At 35.6% G+C, this 20,931-nt stretch overlaps 2 protein-coding genes across 7 annotated transcripts in view; one reads left to right on the top strand and one right to left on the bottom strand.

Annotated features, from left to right (window-relative positions):
- Nucleotides 1-3,243, bottom strand: part of LOC134845497 (uncharacterized protein C16orf96 homolog) — a 31,062-nt gene extending 27,819 nt beyond the window's left edge. For 2 of the 6 annotated variants that reach the window (XM_063862401.1, XM_063862402.1), the window contains exons 1-3: nucleotides 2,706-3,243; nucleotides 900-1,062; nucleotides 343-455 (exon numbers count right to left, since the gene is read on the bottom strand). In XM_063862401.1, coding sequence (XP_063718471.1) covers nucleotides 343-455; nucleotides 900-1,062; nucleotides 2,706-2,759 — 330 coding nt within the window. In that variant the 5' untranslated portion in view covers nucleotides 2,760-3,243. The remainder of the gene's footprint in view (nucleotides 1-342; nucleotides 456-899; nucleotides 1,063-2,705) is intronic. The other 4 variants (XM_063862400.1, XM_063862397.1, XM_063862399.1 and 1 more) reach the window with 4 other exon arrangements.
- The window catches only part of LOC134846229 (ERO1-like protein beta), a 117,318-nt gene that overhangs the window by 41,259 nt on the left and 55,128 nt on the right, over nucleotides 1-20,931 (top strand). The gene's annotated exons all lie outside the window — the stretch shown is intronic.

Genomic DNA, 20,931 nt, shown 5'->3' with positions numbered 1-20,931 from the left:
ACAACAAACCAAGAAGTCATTGATTAGTTTTTCCGCAGTTTTCTACTTTTTTCTTACAAAAACAACGCAAAAAAGTTCTTAGGAAATGTTGACGCCGAAAGGAAAACTAAGGGCTGAACAAGCAAAAATCGATTTCGTAAAACGGTATCACAGGGAACAGAGGGATCTTTTGCTTGGTCAGTTGGTTGAATCCCACGATGATCTCTCACGTATAAATTCGGCACGTATATATTTCTTATTTTCTCAGAAAATGGAAAAAAATATTCGGCATTTTTGGCAGATTAGTTCATTTACCAATCCACGATGGGTGGATCACCTTTTAGCATCTATGTTTATACTTGCCTGTTTCTGGTCTGGATTGTCGAGTACCCTTAGTCTGCCCTCCAATTCGTTGATGCGCTTCAACATCGCATGATACGGCACAGAAGAAGAGCTGCTGTCGGACCCATCTTTGGCTGAAGAAAATAGGCAAACAATAAAGGGGGTTTTCCCATTCCCATTAAAGCCCACCGTCTACAAACAATAAAGGGGGTCTTTCCCATTATAGCTCCCCATCTTGTAACAAAAAAAATGTATGAACCCCCTTGTATTTTGTGTTTTGAGGGATATATAACTTATTGGGGGCTTATAATGGAAAAGACTCCAACAATGTTCACAGACAAAAAGAGTTGCGTTTCAAAACACTTCTGCTTTAATGCGTCCTTGAATGAATTCCGTTGTGCATTTTGGTTAACACAAACGCAAAGTAGATATGATTACATCATTTTTTATCTCATCTCAAAGCATTTGAAAAAAATATTGTTTCGACCTCAAATGTCTATTTCATACTGTTGATATGAAAACTAAAAATTGACAAATCATTAAAAAAAAAATTTCTTGCAAGATGCGTTTCGACCCACCTACAGTTTGGGTTTCATTTTGTGCCCCACCCTTCCCTGTCTGTTTAGAAGGAGTCTTGAGGAGAGACAGGTCAGGGGGTGTGGCTGCTTTGTCCCCCAAGCCCACTTCCTTCACCAGCTGGTGCAGCACAGAGTGAAGGATGTTGAAGTTCACAGCACCCACCTGCTCAGCAAAGTGACGAGATAAACTTAAGATGAAGGAGGAGTCATTAGTAGAACCGTCATTATACAATTAAAACTTTTTCATCGCCATTTATACACAACAAAGGATAGCCGGTTGTTGTGCAAGTAGCACAAAAGGCTCCAACCACCATTATAATATTTTACAGTTTCTTTTTTTGTCAAATTGTGTAGTTTTTTGTCATAGGTTTTGGGCATATTCGGAGGTAATAGCGAATTAGACAAAGTCGACAACACTTTTTTTGCGAAATAGAAAAACAGAACTGCCACTTTTTATATAAATTTCATTTTCCAAGGAGGCATTAGAAGAATCTTCGAAACATAATTTTCTGGAATAAAACCAAGTTTTCACGGCTTAAATAAACCCCCCCCCCCCCCCATAAACTTGCTCGCTCGATTTATTCGCAAGAAATTGGATTATATATCAAAAAATTTCAAACTGGTTTTTAACGACACGGAAAAACTTTTCCTCAATTCTTTTGTCGTCCAAATTGTGATTGAAAAATTTGTAATTTTATATATAGTTAGACTCATTCTAAAATTTATTTGTGATGCTTGACTTTGCGCGGAAAAAGAATCACAGTCGAAACGACTATGAAACTATTCCACCCTTGACCGCTACAATATTTTATTGGTAGTCAAAATCAGCCATAGTTTGTTTCCACTTCATTGTTCCGACTTTCGATACGAAAGTAACGGCATACTTGTGCTCGGGGTGGGTTTTTTTTTCTTCAGACAAATTTCGACTTTTTAACTAGCCATTTTTGACGGAATTTTTTTATATCATTCAAAAGGTATTGTTGTCCTGAGCTCAAATTTGAAAAGATATTTCACCTGTGAGTCCTGTGACCATTTTTCCTAAAGTTATGAGGGTTTAAACATTGCCATTTTGGCCATTTTGACCAATTTGGGACAACTAACGCGCAATATAATTCGCGCTATTAACGCGTAAGCGGAGATTTAATCCTTCTTATAAATCGTTCCAAATTGGTTGAACGAAGCTTTTTTGCCATAATTGATTTGTTACAAGGAACGAAATCTATCTTTTTGTACTTTATATGGCGTGTGGGGGGATGATTTTCATAAAAAATTTCAAATTCATTTCATTTTATTTCATTTAATTTTTTTTTTTGTATTACTGCTGCTCAATAAACCTTAAAAGGCAGTCGGAACATTCAGGGCTTCGCCCTGATACAAGCAGTCTTGTTTCACTTTTATTTTTATTTTTTTTGACGAAGAGTTTTGATATGATACCTCATTTTACCCTCATTTTTCTTAGTATTTGGAACAACACAAGTAAACCGTTCCTGTGCAAATAGTCCAGAATAGCTCAGAGATAAAAAAAAATATAAAAAAATTTGATGATAGTTTGAGAAAAAAAACCTCTAATTTTATTTCTTTTTCGAACTTTTTCTGTTTTTTTTTGTTTAGCGTAATAAAAAACTATTGATATAAAAACAAAAAATAGGGCACCTCTCATGTCTTCAATCTTAGCTAAATTTGAAAATTGCCAGTTAAATCAAATTGCTGGAATAATTTATAGTTTTTCAATCTAATTACATAAAAACCACCCTGTTTGTAGCAGCGATTCAAAAAATGATGAAATCATTCAACTGTGTTTCTTACCTCAGGACTTCCCAATGACAAGTCAATCAAATCGGCTATCGTCTGAGGCGCCATTTTGTTTTCGTTACACAAATCGTTTCGTATAACTATTTTCTAAGATTTATAACTAACTAAGCACAGCTAGTGATTTGCAATTGAAGTCCAATTAAAGCGTCGATAATTCAAAAATGTAAATTAACAATCGTAAAAATTTAAAATAAAATCATAAATTACTATTTTCGCAGTCGAGCTAGTTTTTCAGGCTAACTTTGTTAATAAACGCACATAGACTTCACGTGGACTTTCTCGGCATGATAACGTGGTACAATCTACTGTAACGTAACTCTTAAAAAAATTTTTGATCAAAGAATGGCCGTATAATAAACTTCAAGTACTTTTTATATGAAGCATGGTCAAACTAACAAAACGCACGTAATTTTAATACCACAACAAATACACTCTTTTTTCTTAAAGTACTCGATTTTTAATGAAATTTTTTCTGCTACAAATTTATTATGCAGAGACAAAAAGTCTTGTTTTTCTTCACTTTCGATGGCCGAAAAGTGACATGATGAAGTAGTGCTATAAAATGATAGGTAGAATCTTTCGTTTCATTGGAAACTGAAGAAAAAAATGAAGATTAATCGATAATTTATGAAGCAAAATCGCACATGATAAAACCAAAACAGCGTAACCATAGGCGCATACATGCAGTGTCTATACATCATTTATTTTGATGCAAAAAATGTACCTTTATGTAAAAAGATGAAAGACCGTCTCTAAAAAATTTATCATTTTTTTGTTTTATAGCGCGGTATTGTTTAATGGCTGGAGTGATTTTGCGTACGATGATAGGTTTTAAAATAATAAACCTATAGATGCAGTGCGTGCGCAGAAATTTTTCTCGGGAGGGGGTCAGTTTTCCGAACTTTGAAAGTTTTACCGATATTTTTTCAACAGGCTAAAAAGGCTTAATGTTTTGAACACTCGACCAAAAATTGCGTTTTTTCGGCGCGGGCGCCTTTAGAAAATATTGGCGGCAAAGGCGCATATAGAAAATTTTTGAGGTAGGAGAGTCAAAAATGGATCTCGTAAAGTTACACCAAAGAGTGGTCCTTTTGGAAAAATTTGGCAACCAGAATCGAAGGAGAGGAAGCGATCGCCCCCCCCCCCCCATCTCGCCACGCTACTGCGTAGATGAGTGGTTTGTAGGTCATTAACCCATCCGAAAGGAAGTATTCGAAAACCCCTCATACGATCCGTTTGTTTTCATAACACTGAAGTGTCTATATGGTCGATTTGGACATATGTTTCTATTTTGGTATGCTCAGACTTTTTTGACGACAGTTGGGTAAGTTGCGGCAGTTTTGGTCAACACTTTTTTATTTTAAAAGTAATTTGAAGTAAGTAAACATTTTAGTATGTTTTGTACTTTTTCATCGCCAAAAAATTTGCTGTTTTAATTCAACCAATAACCAAATTAATTTGAATTGCCATGGCCAACATCGTACATGATTCGACCGAAGAAGAAAATGTGCGCAAGTTTAAGCGAGCAATTTCTAAAAGTTCAAATGGATATACCACAGTTGGGTATTCCCATCTTTTTCGATCGTCGGGACTGAAAAAAAAACATTTTATTGGTTTCCAAAGTATGCCCAAAACTATTGATAATAACCTTACACAGACAGACGAAAGGCCAGTTAAAAAGCCTACAGCTTTCTCTAATAACAAACTACAATTTTATGTACAATGTGTTTGTGTTTAGTTGCAATTTCTATGCATGTTCTTGAAGCGGATGAGTAAGAGCAGAAAATTTATAATTTACCAATTTTACGGCTGCTAACTCTGCTCAATAAGATGAAGCGTTACGCCGGCCTTGGTCATCTCAATAATTCTAGCAATCTTTTTTTAAGTGGTGAAAAAGTGCCAACGAATTTGGATCGAAGGTCTGTATCTACAAACTGATCTAATCTTGATTTAAACTCAAAAAAAACTTGATACTTGAATAATGAGAGCAAAACTTACATAAACAAGGATTAAAAAACCCTGACACATTTTGATTACATTTAAGTCACAAAAATAGACAGAAATTATAAAATGAACGTGTTTATCACATTATAAAGAATGTATCGTGTACTAAAACAACATAAAACATCGTTTGACAACAAGTAAAGTAACTTAGGGCGCTAAGTTTTTTGGGCCAAGAAATTGGCTGAGGCCGGAAACGGTGGATTCCGAAATTCACTTAAATAAATGATATGAACTTGCTCTCAACGAGTTTAAAAATGCACATCCGCACTCTGTGTGAAATAAAATGAGTCAATAAAACATAAAAGGACGAAGCAAATTAGCTAAAATTAGAAAAAAAAATGCACCTTATAAAAAATTATGACAAGCATTAATTGACAAGTTTTGAGAGTCTTCGCTGGAGCCAACTTCTCGGGTCTCTTTTTCGCTGGAAAACATTCTGTGTAGAACAGCGGCACCTATTTAACAGAGGATTTTTGTAAATACTTGTTGAAGTTTTGACAGTTCTTGTTCGTATGAAACCGCTTTTTGCATGAAAATTTTCCATTACTCGAACAAGTTGTAGTCGCTTCGTATGACTGAATGTTAAATAAGCCACCACAAAATGCCCGCATTTAGAAATTTGTGTTGTTCTAAATTCCACTTTGCACGCGTATTCCACTGCTGTAAATATTCACGTGACCATCGTTGCCAAATCATGTCTTCGTACAAGTGTGAAAATCAGTACAAGTATGGGTTTTTCTTCAATCAGAAAATCGTTCTTGCATTCATTGTTTGCTCCATCTGAAACATCGTTGTCTGTAAAACTCATCTGTTACAGATCGAGGACTCAAAACTGCTAACATTGATCGTTTGTAGCTTCTAACCAAACTCTCTCAAGTACCACTAAAATTAGGAGCACACAATAAGTTCCATACAATGTTTTTAGCTTCATTTTATCCTCTATATCTTGAATGTTCCAGCCATCAGTTTGTTCATTCAACTCCTTGGCAGCTCCTAAAAAGTTGATACCGTTGTCACTCAGGATGATGCTTGGCTGACCTCGTCGTGCAATGAAACCTTTCAAACTTCTTCTCAGAAATCTCAAATCAAGTAGTCCAAATAATTTAGTCCAGTGCTAGTGAAATTGAACACCACAGGCGAACTCGTTCGGCAGGAAACTCAGACGTCATGATTCGATATGGAGCGACGTCACGCTTTTGGCATTTGTCTCATAGATATTCGATCTGTCGCAACGCAATTTTTAAAATAATTCTCCAGAATTTCTAATGAACGATGGTTCTAATATATTCTATTCCATCATATGCATTTTTTTGGTGCTCGTCGTCCAAAACCATTTGAGCAATTGACTTATGTTTGGCGTCCAAAGTTATTGGATAATTTTGATCCTAGGGCAGATTTGAATGTTTGAATGTTCCCTTCAACCTCATATTTCCCTTTTTGATTAGAAAAGAAGTGAATTTTATCAAGCAGGATTTTGGGTTAAAGAGCGATTTGTTTTGAGGCATTTATAATCTTCGGCTAAGCGTTCTTCCTGTGCCAGTTTATTTATAGTTTCTTTTGTTTTCATTAGCTCTTCCACATGAAGGGTACCAAATTGTGTTCTTTCAAAACAAAGACAAAGCGTCATAGCGTTCACTAGTTTAAGGAGGACACTGAAGCCTTCCCATAAACTTATAGCTTCAACTCGTTGTGGGGCGGTGGGCAGTGCAACCCGTTCGACCGCTTTATTGGGTTCTGGTTGTTGGAAAACACTGTTTTGGAGGAGCCAAGCTGACTTAAGCCGACCTAGCCTTGTTATCCAATCGCTTATGTTCAATTCCAAAATAGTCGTTCCTCTGGTTCCAAGGTCGGCCCTCCGCATTAGGCACGTAATTCCGTTTGTCAATTATAGAAATTTCCAGATCCTCCGCTCCGCTTCTCTGTTCGCCACAAACACAATAATAAGCCCAGTAGAGTACCGTGATTGAGTCTGTCCTTTGGTGTAGTTCATCAAAATTAACACCAGGTTCGATTACAGACGTCTGGAGTATAGAACTGCTTGCAGATCTAAGTGGGAACTGGACAGCTGACTCATCGGTTCTCTTTGACGTTTTGCTGTCACAAACAAAATGGCGGCTTGCCAGTCCGTATTTTCTGAAGAAGTATCGTCTGGGTATTGCGATCTTTTTGAATTCGTGTAATTCGTTAGCCCAATTGCTAAAGTGCTCGGCATCATCTGGTTCAAACTGTTTTTCCACTCTTGCCCTTTGGTACGTCAAATTGCTTTTAGCAGCATTTTAATTTTAATTGAGAAAGGAAATTAAGATCTCACAGGGTCAAAAACACTAGATACACAATATTCAACCGCTTTTTCGTTTATCTTCGAAAAGAAATTTCTTCAGAGGTTCCGTAGAAACTTCAAAAGTGTCACCTTCTAGTTCCATTCCAATCCGAGTATAGGAAAGTTGGTTTATTCAAAGTCATAGTGCTTGTTTGATTGATTTTTCAGCCTGTGATCGAGTGAGTAGAAACACTGGGGTCAATTTTTGGATACTGCAAATCCCTTTTCGGAAACCAAAACCTCTGATTTTTAGTTCATTGAAAAAAATAGCTTGATATGTTGCTGCTCTGAGCAACGCATAGTTAACACACGTTGGAGAACTTTTAGTTCAAAAACATGTCTTTTGGGTTCGAAATTTCGTAATCGTCCGTCCACTTCGTTCTTAAAAAGTAACCGCAAACGGCAAATTGAAGGAACCTTGCATCAAATTGAAGGAACACTGCACCCCTAAATTCCAATCATATCTACACTGAACCGATAAATTAATCCAAGCAGACACCGTAGAAAGTCCGCGCGTGGTATCAGAGTGCCAGAAAATGAAATGTTGTTAAGTTTAGCTGCTGCGTCGCAAAACCGTCTTATGTTCTCTTTTTTGATGGTGATTATTAGTGCATGATGAGAACATTACAAGTGAGGCAATTCACGGGACTCTCGCAACTCTTCACAACTGACTTCACTTATGAATTCTTTTCGCTCATCAATTATGATTGTCCCTTGATATCTTCTTTTCAGCTGCGAAACGTTTTAAAGCCTTCTTTTTAGAGATTTCTGTTGAAAAACAACCGATGAGAAAATATTGAATGGTTTGAATGGTTCATTTTTCAGAAAATTGAAACTCATATCTTTTCCGATCAAAATTGTTAGTCTTTTGTAAGATATGATCGATTATTTTATGATCGGTTATTTGTCTGATTTTGATTGATATTTTATTGAGCAGATAGATGCCCACCACATCTTTACATGTTTTGTCAGTGGATCGAGCAGACGGCTCATTGGAAAGATGCTTTGATCGCAGCAGTTAGTTTCCTAGGCAATGGTAATAAATGGTCAGGAAGGGGCCAGTTATGCTTGTAACTTTTTTAAATTCTTTTTAATCATTACTTTTCGGAGTCGATTTTGTTTGTAAGATGCGATGCGTAAAAGGCTGAATAGTCTTCACCACTGCTCTGTTGTCAATTGCATTGATAAGGGCTGACACTTGGACTGATTCTTTATTTGCTGCTCCATGAATCCCAGCAACACTCATTTTCATTTACCGAAGGAGCTGAAGTTTGAGTTTCTCCGCGAGATTCTTGCCGCTATAAGACACAATGGATCCGTTGTCACAAAGGGCAATTTTTCCTCTGAAAACTTTTTATCGGAACTGGAAACAAGTACTTTGATGCTGCTAGGCGAATATGACAAAATCCAGGAAGCCTCCAAAATTTGAGTTAACTGATCCCTGTTTTGAACTGTTTGGCCCCACGGGATTCCTTGATGCAGGAGCCGGTTAAGTTTTTTGTGCATCCATCAGGTCAACCGCATAAGTTGTGAGGTTCATATACTAAAAGATAGTCATGGCTCGGCAATTTTTTCATCGGATGCTCTCAGATACACCACAGATGTCAAATTTGTGATTTTCTGCTCGTCTCTAGCTTCTCCGAAACGTTTAAAATCCGGTTTTCCAGTGTCAGTAATGAGCATTATAATTCATCGTGCGCAAATGCTCTGTCATTCAGCCAATGGTTAAAATAACTCAATTCAAAAATTCCGCTTTTCGTTAATTGAACCAATCATTTGCTCCTTTGCTCGGGTAAAAGCTTACTTACAGCTCTTTTCAAGTCAGAGTCGGAACCGAGATCTCCAAAACATTGGAACTGTGTAAGAACCTTCATACATTTTGACGAGATTTGCCTGAACTTGTTGGTGGACTGAGAATTATGCAATGAAAGCTTGAGTTTGAATTTTCTTCAGCTGTGCGAAAACTATTATATGAGGTGTGCCAAATCTTAGAGGTCTGCCAACGACAGGCAGCAAGGCTGATGAATACATTTCTTTTATTTAGCCTTAGCCGTGGTTGGTCGCTTAGGCTTTATCAGTAACTAGCGTTTTTAGGCGATTAATCATGATGCTTCCGTCCACCGACACGCTATCTATATTTGCTAGGAAAAAACTCGACCATTCCGGTCAGTCAAAAAGGACCCTACTTAATTCTGGGTTGGGTAGTTTACAATTCGGGTCGCCTTGACTCATCGGTACACTGAAGCTTGGGTTGGGCTGGAAGCTAACGACTGCCTTAGGTTTTATTTTCGATTTCTGTATTTTATTCTAACTCCAATTTTAGCATCTCAAGTTTGAGATTTAAAGCTTAACGCTTTTCTTCTTATTCCAAACCTTGTGGTATTTTAGTTTCTTCAGCTTCTAGATCGTATTGAATCTTAGCTTGTTCGATTTTTAGTTCACGTTTTTCCCTTGCCGAAGCAATTTGACGCTCTACTTTCGATTTCAACTTCTAACTGCTTATGTTTTTTGTTGCTTCGATTGCTAGTCTTCTGCCGTCTCTCATTTGGCACGAAAACACAGATCGTCTTTTCGAGCTTGCTTTTGATTCAGTCCGCCCTCCTACTCGGGATGGGTGTTAAGAAAAACATTTTAACTAGTTTTCACGGAGTTTGTAGTGTTGATCCTACAGCTTGCGACACTTCAGTTTTCTCAATGACTGCTGCTAACTGGGTCTGATGATCTTCAAATTGTGAATCATCTCATCTGGTGACTGCGCCAATTCGTCTGAAGTTTCATTACTTTGGATTTTGATTTGGATATTCTGTTCATCTGCAAATCGCACCATGGGCCTGTCCATGTCTTCTTGCGCTTATTCAATCAAGCCAGCAACTTTGACAGAGACTAATCCATTTTCCGGTTGTCTGTTTTTTGGTTTTTCGAAAAGAAAAACTGAGATCATCCGACTTTGTCAACGATTGCAGTGTGCTACAGGCGTGAAACTCTTCTACCAGTTATTCAGTCTTCTCAAACGAAAAATTTGTTCTCGCTGATGTTGTGCTTTCTTTCAACAAATCTTCAATGTTTTCTTCTAATTTCTTGAGCTTGCAGTTTTTCAATTTGGCTGTTAAATCTTGCTTCTACCTTTCATATCTTTCATACGATTCTTTATCTGCGTCAAACTGAAAAACAACAATTTCCATTGCTTGAAGTGCTCGTCGAACCATCTTCAAGTGTTTTTTTTTTCACTTCTTTCCACTCTACTTGGTACCGTGGTTTGAGAAGATCCATTGAGTTTTTGTAGGTGTTCTCGAAACATCCGATATTCCTGAGATGAGACTTGTAGTAAGACGCCAATGCTTCCATCTTGCATTCTTTCCTCCAATATCGATCCTGGTGTTTCTTAAAGTGAAAAAAAAATTTGCGACTTTCATTGAAATACTCTTCATGTGAAGTTTCCAAGCAGCTTCATCTGAAGACTTTTTAAAGAAGGTCTTGATGCTGGATATGTCAACTTTTTAAAGGAATAACATTAGTCTCAAGCAATTGATCATCAAAACTACGTGTCCGGGTCGGCGGATCAAATCTTACGGCTGCTAAATCTGCTCAATTGAAGAGCGTTACGCCGGCCTTGGTCCAGTCATTATTTCTGAAAATCTATTTCCAAGTGGTGAAAAAGTGGACAGAAAAATAAAAGTATAACTTATCGCCTTATAAGGAGTGTGGCGTGTACTAGCATAACATAAGCCATTGTTTGAGGGCAAACAAAGTTACCTGAGGGCGCTCAGTTTTGAATGAATGATCTGATTTTTCACACAACGGGATTACATATTAACATTCGAACTTTTTGAGAAAAATGAGTTATGTGCGATGTGGTTAACTCATAGAGTAATTTCGGATAGGGTACACCGTCTGCTCGTCACGCTATCTTATTTTCGGCCGGATAGATTCGTGCAACTTCTTAGTCTAATACCGATCCTAATCTTACTCTTATACTATCTAGTCTCAGGTTGTTTAACTAGTCTCTGCTAGGCTCAATAGATCTAGGGTATACTGGTTTATTGCGGCTGCTGAAGTTCTCTTGGAGAGGCAACTAAATTCTAAGTTAAATTCAAATCTCTCTGGTGCTGAAATTACAAGTAATTTCAGCACTTACAAATAAGTGGGTTGTTAGTTATTTGGATCATGATTGGTTAACATTAAATACTTTACAGTGGTAAAATATCTAATTTATCCAATCATAAAATATAGTTTAGATCAGGTTCCACCCATCCGGGTTTCACAGAGTTTTTTAGAATTATCTTTCTGCAATTTAAAGGATTTGGCGAACATCGTGCTTTTGTCCGGTTTCTCTTTGTTAGAGAATTTCCAGGACGCTGGAGTGAGGGGCATCAATCGTCGTGTCTTCTTGTGACAACGATGGTGTTTCCCAATGAAATCAATCTGATTTCAGAATGGTTTGCTATGACGGGTTTTTCTGTTTTATGTAGAGAACTTCTTTTGTGTTCGACCTCGTCTGGAATGGCGTGGAGACTGTGCGTGGAGGGAATGCCCTGTAACTCGGATCTGTACGTATACTCGAACATCGAGGTGGTCATTGGTCTAGTTCAATGAAGTCCTTTTCTGCGAAGTCGAGTCGTACTCTAAATCCTTTGAGTTTGTCATTGTGGACAGCATATCGGTTTGTGGTTGGCCATTCTTTTTTAAGTGTAGTGGGGTCATTTTGTCTTTGGATGTTCGTTGTTGTTGTGTGCTGATCTATATACTGCAAAGTATAGTTTACATTTTATAAAATTTTTATTAGTTCAGTGTTTTAATTATGATTTTATTTAGTTGTTTTCACAAAAGCATTTTGTTTTAGTTCGGTTATTTTGAAGAGTTACTCACACTTGAGTACCTCTTATTAAAAATAGAAGTGTGGTCACAAAGCGTGGACGTAGCGCGGTGGGTTAGGCCGGCTATAGAGCATGCTCAGGACGTCCTCTCTGGTGGGTTAGGCCAGGAGTGGGAGTATGATTTTGTGCGGTTTCTGTGAGAAGTCCTGTTATGTGATAACGTTTTATGTTGGGTTTATGGTGGTTTTTCTTATGTTTCGTTGGTTGTGTCCTTTTTTCAAAAATCAAATTGTTTTTCGTATGGGTTTGTTTTTCGACTTTTTTGTGTTTTATCATTTCTTTCTTAGACTTTATAATAGTCTTCAAAAGAATAAATTATCCAGTTTTAAACTGGGTTAATCCGGTTTGGGTACCGTTGGTTTTCTTTTCTTAGTCATGATGTTATTCTATGATTTGTGGTGTTTAGTAAGCTGCGTTGGTTAGTTTTGTTTAGTATATAATTCCTTTCCAACCGGGTTAAAGGAAAGTTTGAAACTTGTTATCGCGAGTTAGAGTTGTTGAGTGTGATAGCTTGAAACTGAAATTCATTATTTAAACAATTCTTCGTGGGTGAGCTGTGCGAGTTTGGATAGAATTCTTGTGCGAGTGAATGAAAATATCGAAAGGTTAGTACTGCATTTTCGTTTTATCAATTTACTACATAGAATTTTAATTTTACTGCTAGTTTTGGGAAAAAATGAAATTACAAATTTTCATTTTTATGAAATTTACTGCTTTTGGGGAAACAATTTATAAATCAATGTACTACATTTTGTATAAATTTTATCAGTTTATCTTGTGGAAAATATTAGTGAAGTGATGAATTTTACAAGTTTTTTTTTTATTTTGCTTTTTTGTTTCTTCAGATGATCCTGGTATGAAGGCTAAAGATCTAAATGAAACATGAGTAAAGAATGGTTAGTATTTATTTTATATTTATTAGTGAAAATTATGTATAAATTATACTTACCTGTTAGTCGTCGGGGAAAAAACCGTGGGGAAAGATGTCGTGTATTATGTCGGAGTTTGTTAGTAATTTTGCTAGTATGCGAATGATGTTTTTAGTTTGAAGCAGTGGCCAAAGCAATTGAAGTGCCTTAATAGTGGTTAGTTCTTCAGTGCCTACTGCAAACTCATAAGGTGTGTTTTGGATTAAGTTATATAATTTGTGGTTAAATTTAATGCAATATGTGAAGTTAAGAAAGAATGGTGAGGTGTATTTGGAATTGATGAATTGAAAACGATGGTGTGGTTGTCTAGAGGGTGTGTGTAGATCAAAATGATTTTGTATGAAGCGATAATATGTATATGTGTGGGTTTGTTTAGTGCGTAACATAATGTCGTGTGAGCAGTGCAAATCGCGTTCATGTGGTGCAAGGAAGTGGAAGGTCAGTGAAAATAATTGAAATTTTTCTTTAAAACTTTCGTAAGCTTGCATGTCGTTTAGTGCTTCAGAAATAATGTGATCAAATTTTCGATCAAATATATTTAGTGTAAATACATATGGTGTTTTGATGAAAATTTTTTCTGTTAGTTGTGGGTTAGCGAAGCGATCATCATCTAAAAATTGGTCTTGGTTAGTTCGGATGATGTTATGATCGTAATATTCTAGCGTAAATTCGTTAGCTCGGGGTGCAGTGAATGTTTTTAGTGATTTTTTATATCCTATATAAATAAATTGTCTGTGTGTTAGTGGTGTGGTGAGTCGATATAGCATATCTTGATTTCTTTCTATATCGTTATGAGTATTAGATAATGGAAGGCAAAGGGGATTAGTAAAATGATAATATGAGGTCCAATGAAGTGTAGGCATTAAAACATGTTCATCTACAAAACTACGTGTGTCGTTAATGTCATGATAGTTTAAAGTATATTGTGGAAATGAAGGTAAGGTGATTGGTAGAAAATCTTTCGTGTTAGTGTGATGTGGATGATTAATATATTCACGGGCTGTTCCTGGCTTGGTTGGGAATGGATGGTTTGGGAATTTTCTTTTAAAAGTGCGATAAGCTCTATTAGTGCTATTTGATGATTCGGTGGATATGGATGATTGTGCTAATGATGCAGAATAAGCTGAAGAGGGAGTAGGGGTAGGTGGGTTTGAGGATTCTATTGTGGAAGAAATTTGATTTATAGTGGGGGTGCTAGGGTGTAATAGTTGTTGTTGTAGGGTGATAAAATTATCGAGTTCTTGGGAGATTTGGGGAATATCTGGGGAATTGGATGATCGGTCTGAATGAAATGAAGAGTAGGTTGGGATTACTTGTGAAGCATAAGAGGGTGTAGAAATGGATGGGAGTGGGTTATTTGGTGGGATTGGTTGAAAAGGGGGTTTTGAAAAAACTGAGGAGTTGGTTTGAAAATTATTGAATGGAGATGGTTCGGAGTCTGCAAATTCATCAGGGGTTTCAATATTAGGGTTATTGAGTTGTGAAATGGAGTAAAAAGCTGAAATATTTGAATTAGTGTCTGAATTCATGCCTGATGTTATATTACTAGTGGGGAAATCGGGTGGCGGGAAATTAAAAAGTGGAATTATTGTAATTGGAGTGTTGAGGTTGGTTGGATGGGAATTTGAGCGGTGTAGGGATCCAAGTTGTCGGCTCATCGTGGGCTACAAAAATTATTATTTTGAGACTGAAAAGCTGTGGTATGGGGTTGGTCGATAATTTGTTCATATGTATTTTCATCTTGTGAATGATGTGTCATTATATGTTGTTTGGGACTTTGTGATATGTTTGGTCTAAAATTTGGATTATGTGTTATTGCTAGATTTCGGAAATTTCGTGGGACTAGGGATAATGGATGGTTATGTGGTAGGGGTGGTAACTGTGGTGCTGTAGGCGTTACCTCTATATTATTATGTTCTTCGTCGTATGTGTTCTGTCTTGTCGCTATTTTTGTATTATATTCTTTTATTTGTGCGTCTAAAAGAACTTTGTTTATTGATGATGAAAAAATTCCAAAAAATCCTGCAAATAGTATGCGTGCTACACTTGCTTGTCTATTTATTTGTGTGTGTATAGCATAGCGCATGTATTATAGATTCCTTTTAAAAGAGAAAAAAGAAATCCTATAAAGTTAAATATTGCGTATAAAATAGTCAATTTTTCTAAGATGTAATAGGGCCATCCTAGAAAATCAAGAATTTCATTTTTCAGTGTAACAAAGCTAAAAATATTTATAGGTGAGATATCTTGTGGTCGGTATTTTTCACCGTTTAGATATATATAGTCTTTAATGTCTTTAAAATATCCGCTATAATCTTGTGTACAGATATCTGCAAATCCTGCTGTTTCGGCAAGTTTGCGTAAGTTTTGGTCAATTGATTGTCTTTGTATAGTGTCCATTTGTGTTAATAATTCCTGGAATTGTTGTGTTCTAATGTGATGTTGGATATCCGATTTTGAATATATTCCAATTGATTGTAAGTCGATATTTGGGTTTCGAGCAATAGCTCTAATGCTTTCAGGTGAAAACTTTTTGAGTGATTGCATTAATGTGGGGTATGGGGTAAGAAGGTAATATTTATCTTCATCAGGGTTCAGTTGTACTACATTGTGGCTATTTTCTGATCCACATGGGACTGCGGTATCCCAGAAATATGTCCGTCTTGAAAGTGTGTCAACAAAATGTACTTTATTTTTATAAAAGATAGGGATTCTTTTATAGCATCTTTTATCTTCAAAAACATATAGTGGTGATACTTTTTTGGTACAGGTATAAAACCATAAAATGTTTCCTTCGTAGTCTAAAAAATTTGATCTATTTCCTGATAATAAATATCCTGCGTAGGGTATTTTTAATACTGCTAGTGCAAGTGATTGTAGGATTTGTGTCCGTTCTAATTTGCATAGTTGGTGAAGTGTTTCTAATTCAGAGAGTGACGTTTCCTGAAAATTTCGACTAATTGTGTAGTCTAGTTTCATATCTAAGTGAATATCATAGTGAATATTACCAAAATAAGAATTATTCATTAGTGATAGTTCTTGTAAGCGTGTGCTGCTAGTGTCATGTGGCTGTAGATGTCCACCAGGTTGACCATTACTTTTTTGAAAATTAACTGGTATATATGATGTTCCTTTGTTTAGGGGATGACCTGTGGCATAAGGGTCAATTTTTATTTTTCCAGTGGTCATGTCGAAAACTTTTTCGTATTCAACTAATATTTCAGAATATTGTGTTTTGTAAAGTGGGTTTCTGTATTTGCATGCAAGTTCTGTTTCTTGATATATTTGAAAACGTGTCAATTTATTTTCTATATTGTAGATGTTTCTTAAATCAGTATTTTGTTTTCGTGTTGGATTTACTTGTTCATATGGGATTAATTGTATGGAATATTTCTCGTGAAATTTTATCATTCGGGCGTGTATTTTTGCTACTTGAAATGTTGTACATGTATCTTCGGGAAACCAAACAATTGTTGCTTGTGTTCGTGTTGTAGGGTCACAATAGCCTTGATCGTTTTTACAAGGTAATCTAATTCCTTGATAGATCATTGTGTTGTCAGATAAATCTCGTGTGAGTTGTATTTTTTCGAGTTGTAATTTCCAATCGAAAAACATTATTTCTTGATATCCTTCATTTTTTGTGTCTGCTTTGCAGTTTGACGGGTTATTTATACCAATGTGTGGTATCCAGTGTTTATCGTGTATGTCATAAGTTAATCTTCCGTGTGCGCCGTTGTATGGGTATTTTTCATCTAGTTTTATATGTCCCTGATATCTTTCAAGTTCTTCTTGATGTACAGAATCTGCAAAAACTTGGAAATATACTAATTTTCTGTCGGTGTTTTTATTTCTTGTGATATTTAGTCTGAGTAACTCGTTTTTACAATCATCGGGATTGAGATGTAAAAGTCGTTCGATATTACTTTGGTAAAATGATTCGTGGTCAAGTCGGTTTTTATTTCCGTTTGAGACTTGTGAGCAATGTACTTTCTTTTCGGAAAAGGTTGCTGTGAATTTATATCCTATAACTGTTGTTGCTCGGGCTTTTGAATAGAGTGTCGCTATTACATTTGTAGTTTCTATAGCTTGTGGTTCTGTTTCGCATTGTGATACTTGATTTATTGCATATTTGTGTAGTGTCTTTTGTTCATTTTCTTCACAATCGTAATGTGTTACTAATAAGTCTTGGGGTCCTGTGCGGGGAGAAGGATTTATATTCTGATTGGAGATTACTAGAAAAAAGAGTTGAAGAAAAATTAAGATTTTTAGAATATACATGTGTATGATAATCCTGAGTATGGGTTATAAAATGTGATGTAACCAATTGTCTTTTTGGTATATCTGTCGTATTTATATATTACTTCAGTTGTTATAAATGGTGGTGGTAGTGATTGAGCTGTTATATTTGGTGGGTTTAATGGGTAAGGATGTTGAGCAATGTTGTTTAGTTTAACCGTGATATCAAATTTTAATTGTAGACTATTTTGTTGGAGTATTTGGATGTTATGATCACGAATGTCTTCGTGGATATCTTGTCTATATTGTAATCTATTAAGTGCCCAGTTGTGTAGTCGGTTACTTTCTGGGTGCTGTCCAAATAATGGTGGGGGTGCTGTGAATGTATTCCAGTCTAATCTTAGAGGGATATTTGTTGATGATTGTTCTCGATATCTAGCGTCGAGATTATTAGGGAAATTTAAAGGAAAAGGTGTCGGTGAATTTTGGCTTATTGATGGTGTTGATGGTAGTGATAATGTTTCTGGTAGTGATGATGATGTTGTTGTATCGGTAGAAATATCTATTGGATCATTTATTAAATTGGGTTCACCTTGTGTGAATGATTGTGTTGTCCAATATGGTAGTCGTGATGTTTGGTTTGGGGGTTAAAGGGATTTTCACGTATTTGTTCAGATGTTGGTGTTGAACCTAAGTAATCTGAGGGTAGGCTTGAGGTGCTACGCTGTGAAAGAAGCGTAGGGGTTTCTGGTAATATACCAATTGGGTTTTCTGGAGTACTTTGTGATGGGGATTGGGGTATATCAAAATGAACTCGGGGGGTTTGAAAATTTCTGTTTCGTCGTGGATGTATAATTTGTCTATTTATTTCAACTGTATTTTGATTTTGACTAAGATTTCGTATTCTACTTAATTCTTGTGGTAGTGTTGGGTACAAGTTTTGTGTTGGTTCACTTAGAGGTGCTTGTCGTTGAACTGGTTCTAGTGGTTCAGATAAGCGAGCGTGTCGTTCTTCAAAGGTATATGGGTTATCTTGGAAAGAAATTCGTGTAGATGTTTGGGGGTTTTTGGTAGTTGTAGGTGGTGTTGGGTTTTCCTGGGATGATTTCGGTGAAGACTGACTGTGTGATTGTTGGTTAGCAATTTTTGAGGGTTTTTTATTGATATCTTTTAGTGAAAAAATTTATTTATGTTTACTGTAGTATTCTTCTAGAAAAAGAATTAAAAGGATTGTTGCTAAGGCGAATGTTATGACTGCCTTCTTTTTACATTTGCATATTGTCAAGATGAGGGGTGATAAAAATGTTATAAAATTACAAATAGTAAAAAAATATCTGTTCTACTAAAAATGGTTCGTATCATTTAGATAAGTTTTTTGTCTCGTACCTGTGAATATGGTCAATGGCTTTTGAAAGTTGGAAGTATAGTTCAAATATGGAATAGAAAATTAAAAAAATATTGCAAAAAATGATTAAGATTATTACAAAAGCTTCAAAGGTATCAAAAAGAAATTTGAATAATGGTTTGAATATTGTTTAAAAGTTTATGAAAATGTTGAGTATTATGTTGACTGATCGAGAGAAGAGCATTTAAGAAATGGTTTCTTGATCGAATATTTTTTGTTGTTTGGGGCAATTTTCAAGTGTGGTCGAGTTATTTATTGGTTTTTTGACAAGTGGGTTGAGTTTTGTGAAAAATTGTTGGGGGCGATTTTTATGGTGTTCGGGAGGTCTTCTTTTACTTTGTTTTTATTTGTCAAGTGATCTGGGATATTTTTGAGATTTTTATACTTTAGGCTAATTTAATATGGTCGTTCTCTTACTTTAGGCTAAATTAACATTTTTGTTTGGGGGGTATCTGAGGTCTGAGTTGGGGAAATATTGTTGATCTTTGCGTTATTAGATAAAGGAGGGTTAAGATATTATGGTGATATTTATTTTAGTTGTCAAGTTGGAGTGGTTTGCCTATATTTGACCTGGAGGTCGTAAACTTATAGTTATAGATATGCCTGGAGTTTAATATTTTTTCGTCTAATTGGTTTGTGTTAGAGTTATAGAAGGTGACGGATTGAATGAATCTTATTGGCTAATTTTGAACTAGAATTGCTGCGTGTTTGTCAGCATGTTATTTTGAAAAATGAAAGTTTAAAATGTTTCAGAGGTGCAAAGATTATTGATTGTAAAATTAAAGTTGTTTTTGAAATTCAACTTTCTTTAATTTTTTAGATTGTGGAATGAATGTTTTGTAGTTTTTGCGTGGTTGATTTCTAAGTCGTGATGACTCTCTATGTTCTGATTTCTCTAATTGTTCTTGGGGAATAATTTTTTCTGTCATTTTTCTATTTTTCCTTTCTTTTTGAGGTATATTTTGATCTAGCTTTTTTGTATTGTTTTTCGTTGTAGTTGATTTTTTATTTTGTTTTTCGAGGTGAATGTCATTTTGCTCTTTTGTTTCACTTTCCGTATGTGGGTGATTTGGAATAACTTTTAAACCTGTGAAAGAATATAATTGAGTTAGTTCGCGTAGTGCGTATTCTTTTGGGTAATAAGGTAATAAATTGTTTCGATGTTGAACAATTTCTTTTTGGTCTGAGTCGGTGATTTTGTATGTTACGTCAGTGGGTTTGGCAATTATTTGGTATGGTTCTTTACGAAGGGGTTGTAATTTTTTAGAAATTCCTTTTTGAGTGTTAAAATTAGGTATTAAAACAAATGTTCCAATTTTCAAATCGGAGGCTGGTGTAAAGCGTGAATTTATTTGTTCATTAATGTTTTGCCTTTGTAACAACTTTTTTGTTACTTTTTGGTAAATTTCATTGTGTTTTTTATCTCTATTTAAAATCCATTCGGTGTGTGTACCGGAGGCTAATTTAAGAATTTGTGGGTGATGAAAATGATCTTCATCATGCGTGTTTAAAGGTAAGTTATAACAAATTGAGTCTTTATTCGGATGACAATGACTTTGTGCATTTTTATGAGAGTTTGCTGTAAACATAATTGGTTTACGTGGCTTTTGATTAAAAACCATTTCATATGGTGACATTCCTAGAGTTGTCGTAATTTGTGAATTATATGCTAAGGGAAATAATTTTACATCTGCTGACCATTCGGTGTATCTTGTATCATTTCCATTGATGATACATCTAAGATATTCTTGTAGTGAACGGTTCATACCTTCGACTAAGCCGTTTGTCCAAGGTGCATGAGATGTACGTGGTTTGTGCTTAATGTTATATAAATGACATAGTGTGATGATTTCATTATTAATGAATTCTGTACCGTTGTCTGTAACTAAAATTTCGGGTAGTCCGAACTTGGCTATCCAGTGTTCATAAAGTGTTGTGTAAGCATAATAAGCGTTACAATGTGGTTGGGTTGAGTGCTACATAATGTGTAAATGCGTCAACAATTACCATAATGTAGGAGTTTCCTTCAGATGATGGTGAAATTGGTCCTTTTGTATCAAATGAGATACGATGGTTAAAGTATAAACTCTGTCCTTTAAAATCTTGTTTTTGTGCTATTTGTTTTTGATTTGGATAAGGTTTATTTAGCTGACATACTATACAATCATTGCATAGTACTTTTATCCAAATTGGTGCATTTAGGAAATAGAAATTTTGTATAAAATTTGAATACGTTTTTTCTGATCCTGAGTGTCCTTTAATGTTTTGTGTATGTGAAATGTTAAAAGCTATGAGAATCATACTTAAAGGGAGACAGGGAACTGTAGATTCATTTAATTGGTATTCTAGAAGGTCTGTGTTTTCATTGATTGTTGTATTATTAAATTTTCGAAAATATCGGAGGAGTGTTTTATTTCCTAAAATTGTGGTATCTGCTTTTACGGGTTTAGTT

Source organism: Symsagittifera roscoffensis, chromosome 5 (genome assembly GCF_963678635.1).
Source record: "Symsagittifera roscoffensis chromosome 5, txSymRosc1.1, whole genome shotgun sequence".
NCBI classification, from domain to species: Eukaryota; Metazoa; Xenacoelomorpha; order Acoela; family Convolutidae; genus Symsagittifera; species Symsagittifera roscoffensis.
The sequence above is the reverse complement of the archived record's forward strand: the minus strand, read 5'-3'. Positions and strand labels throughout refer to the sequence as shown.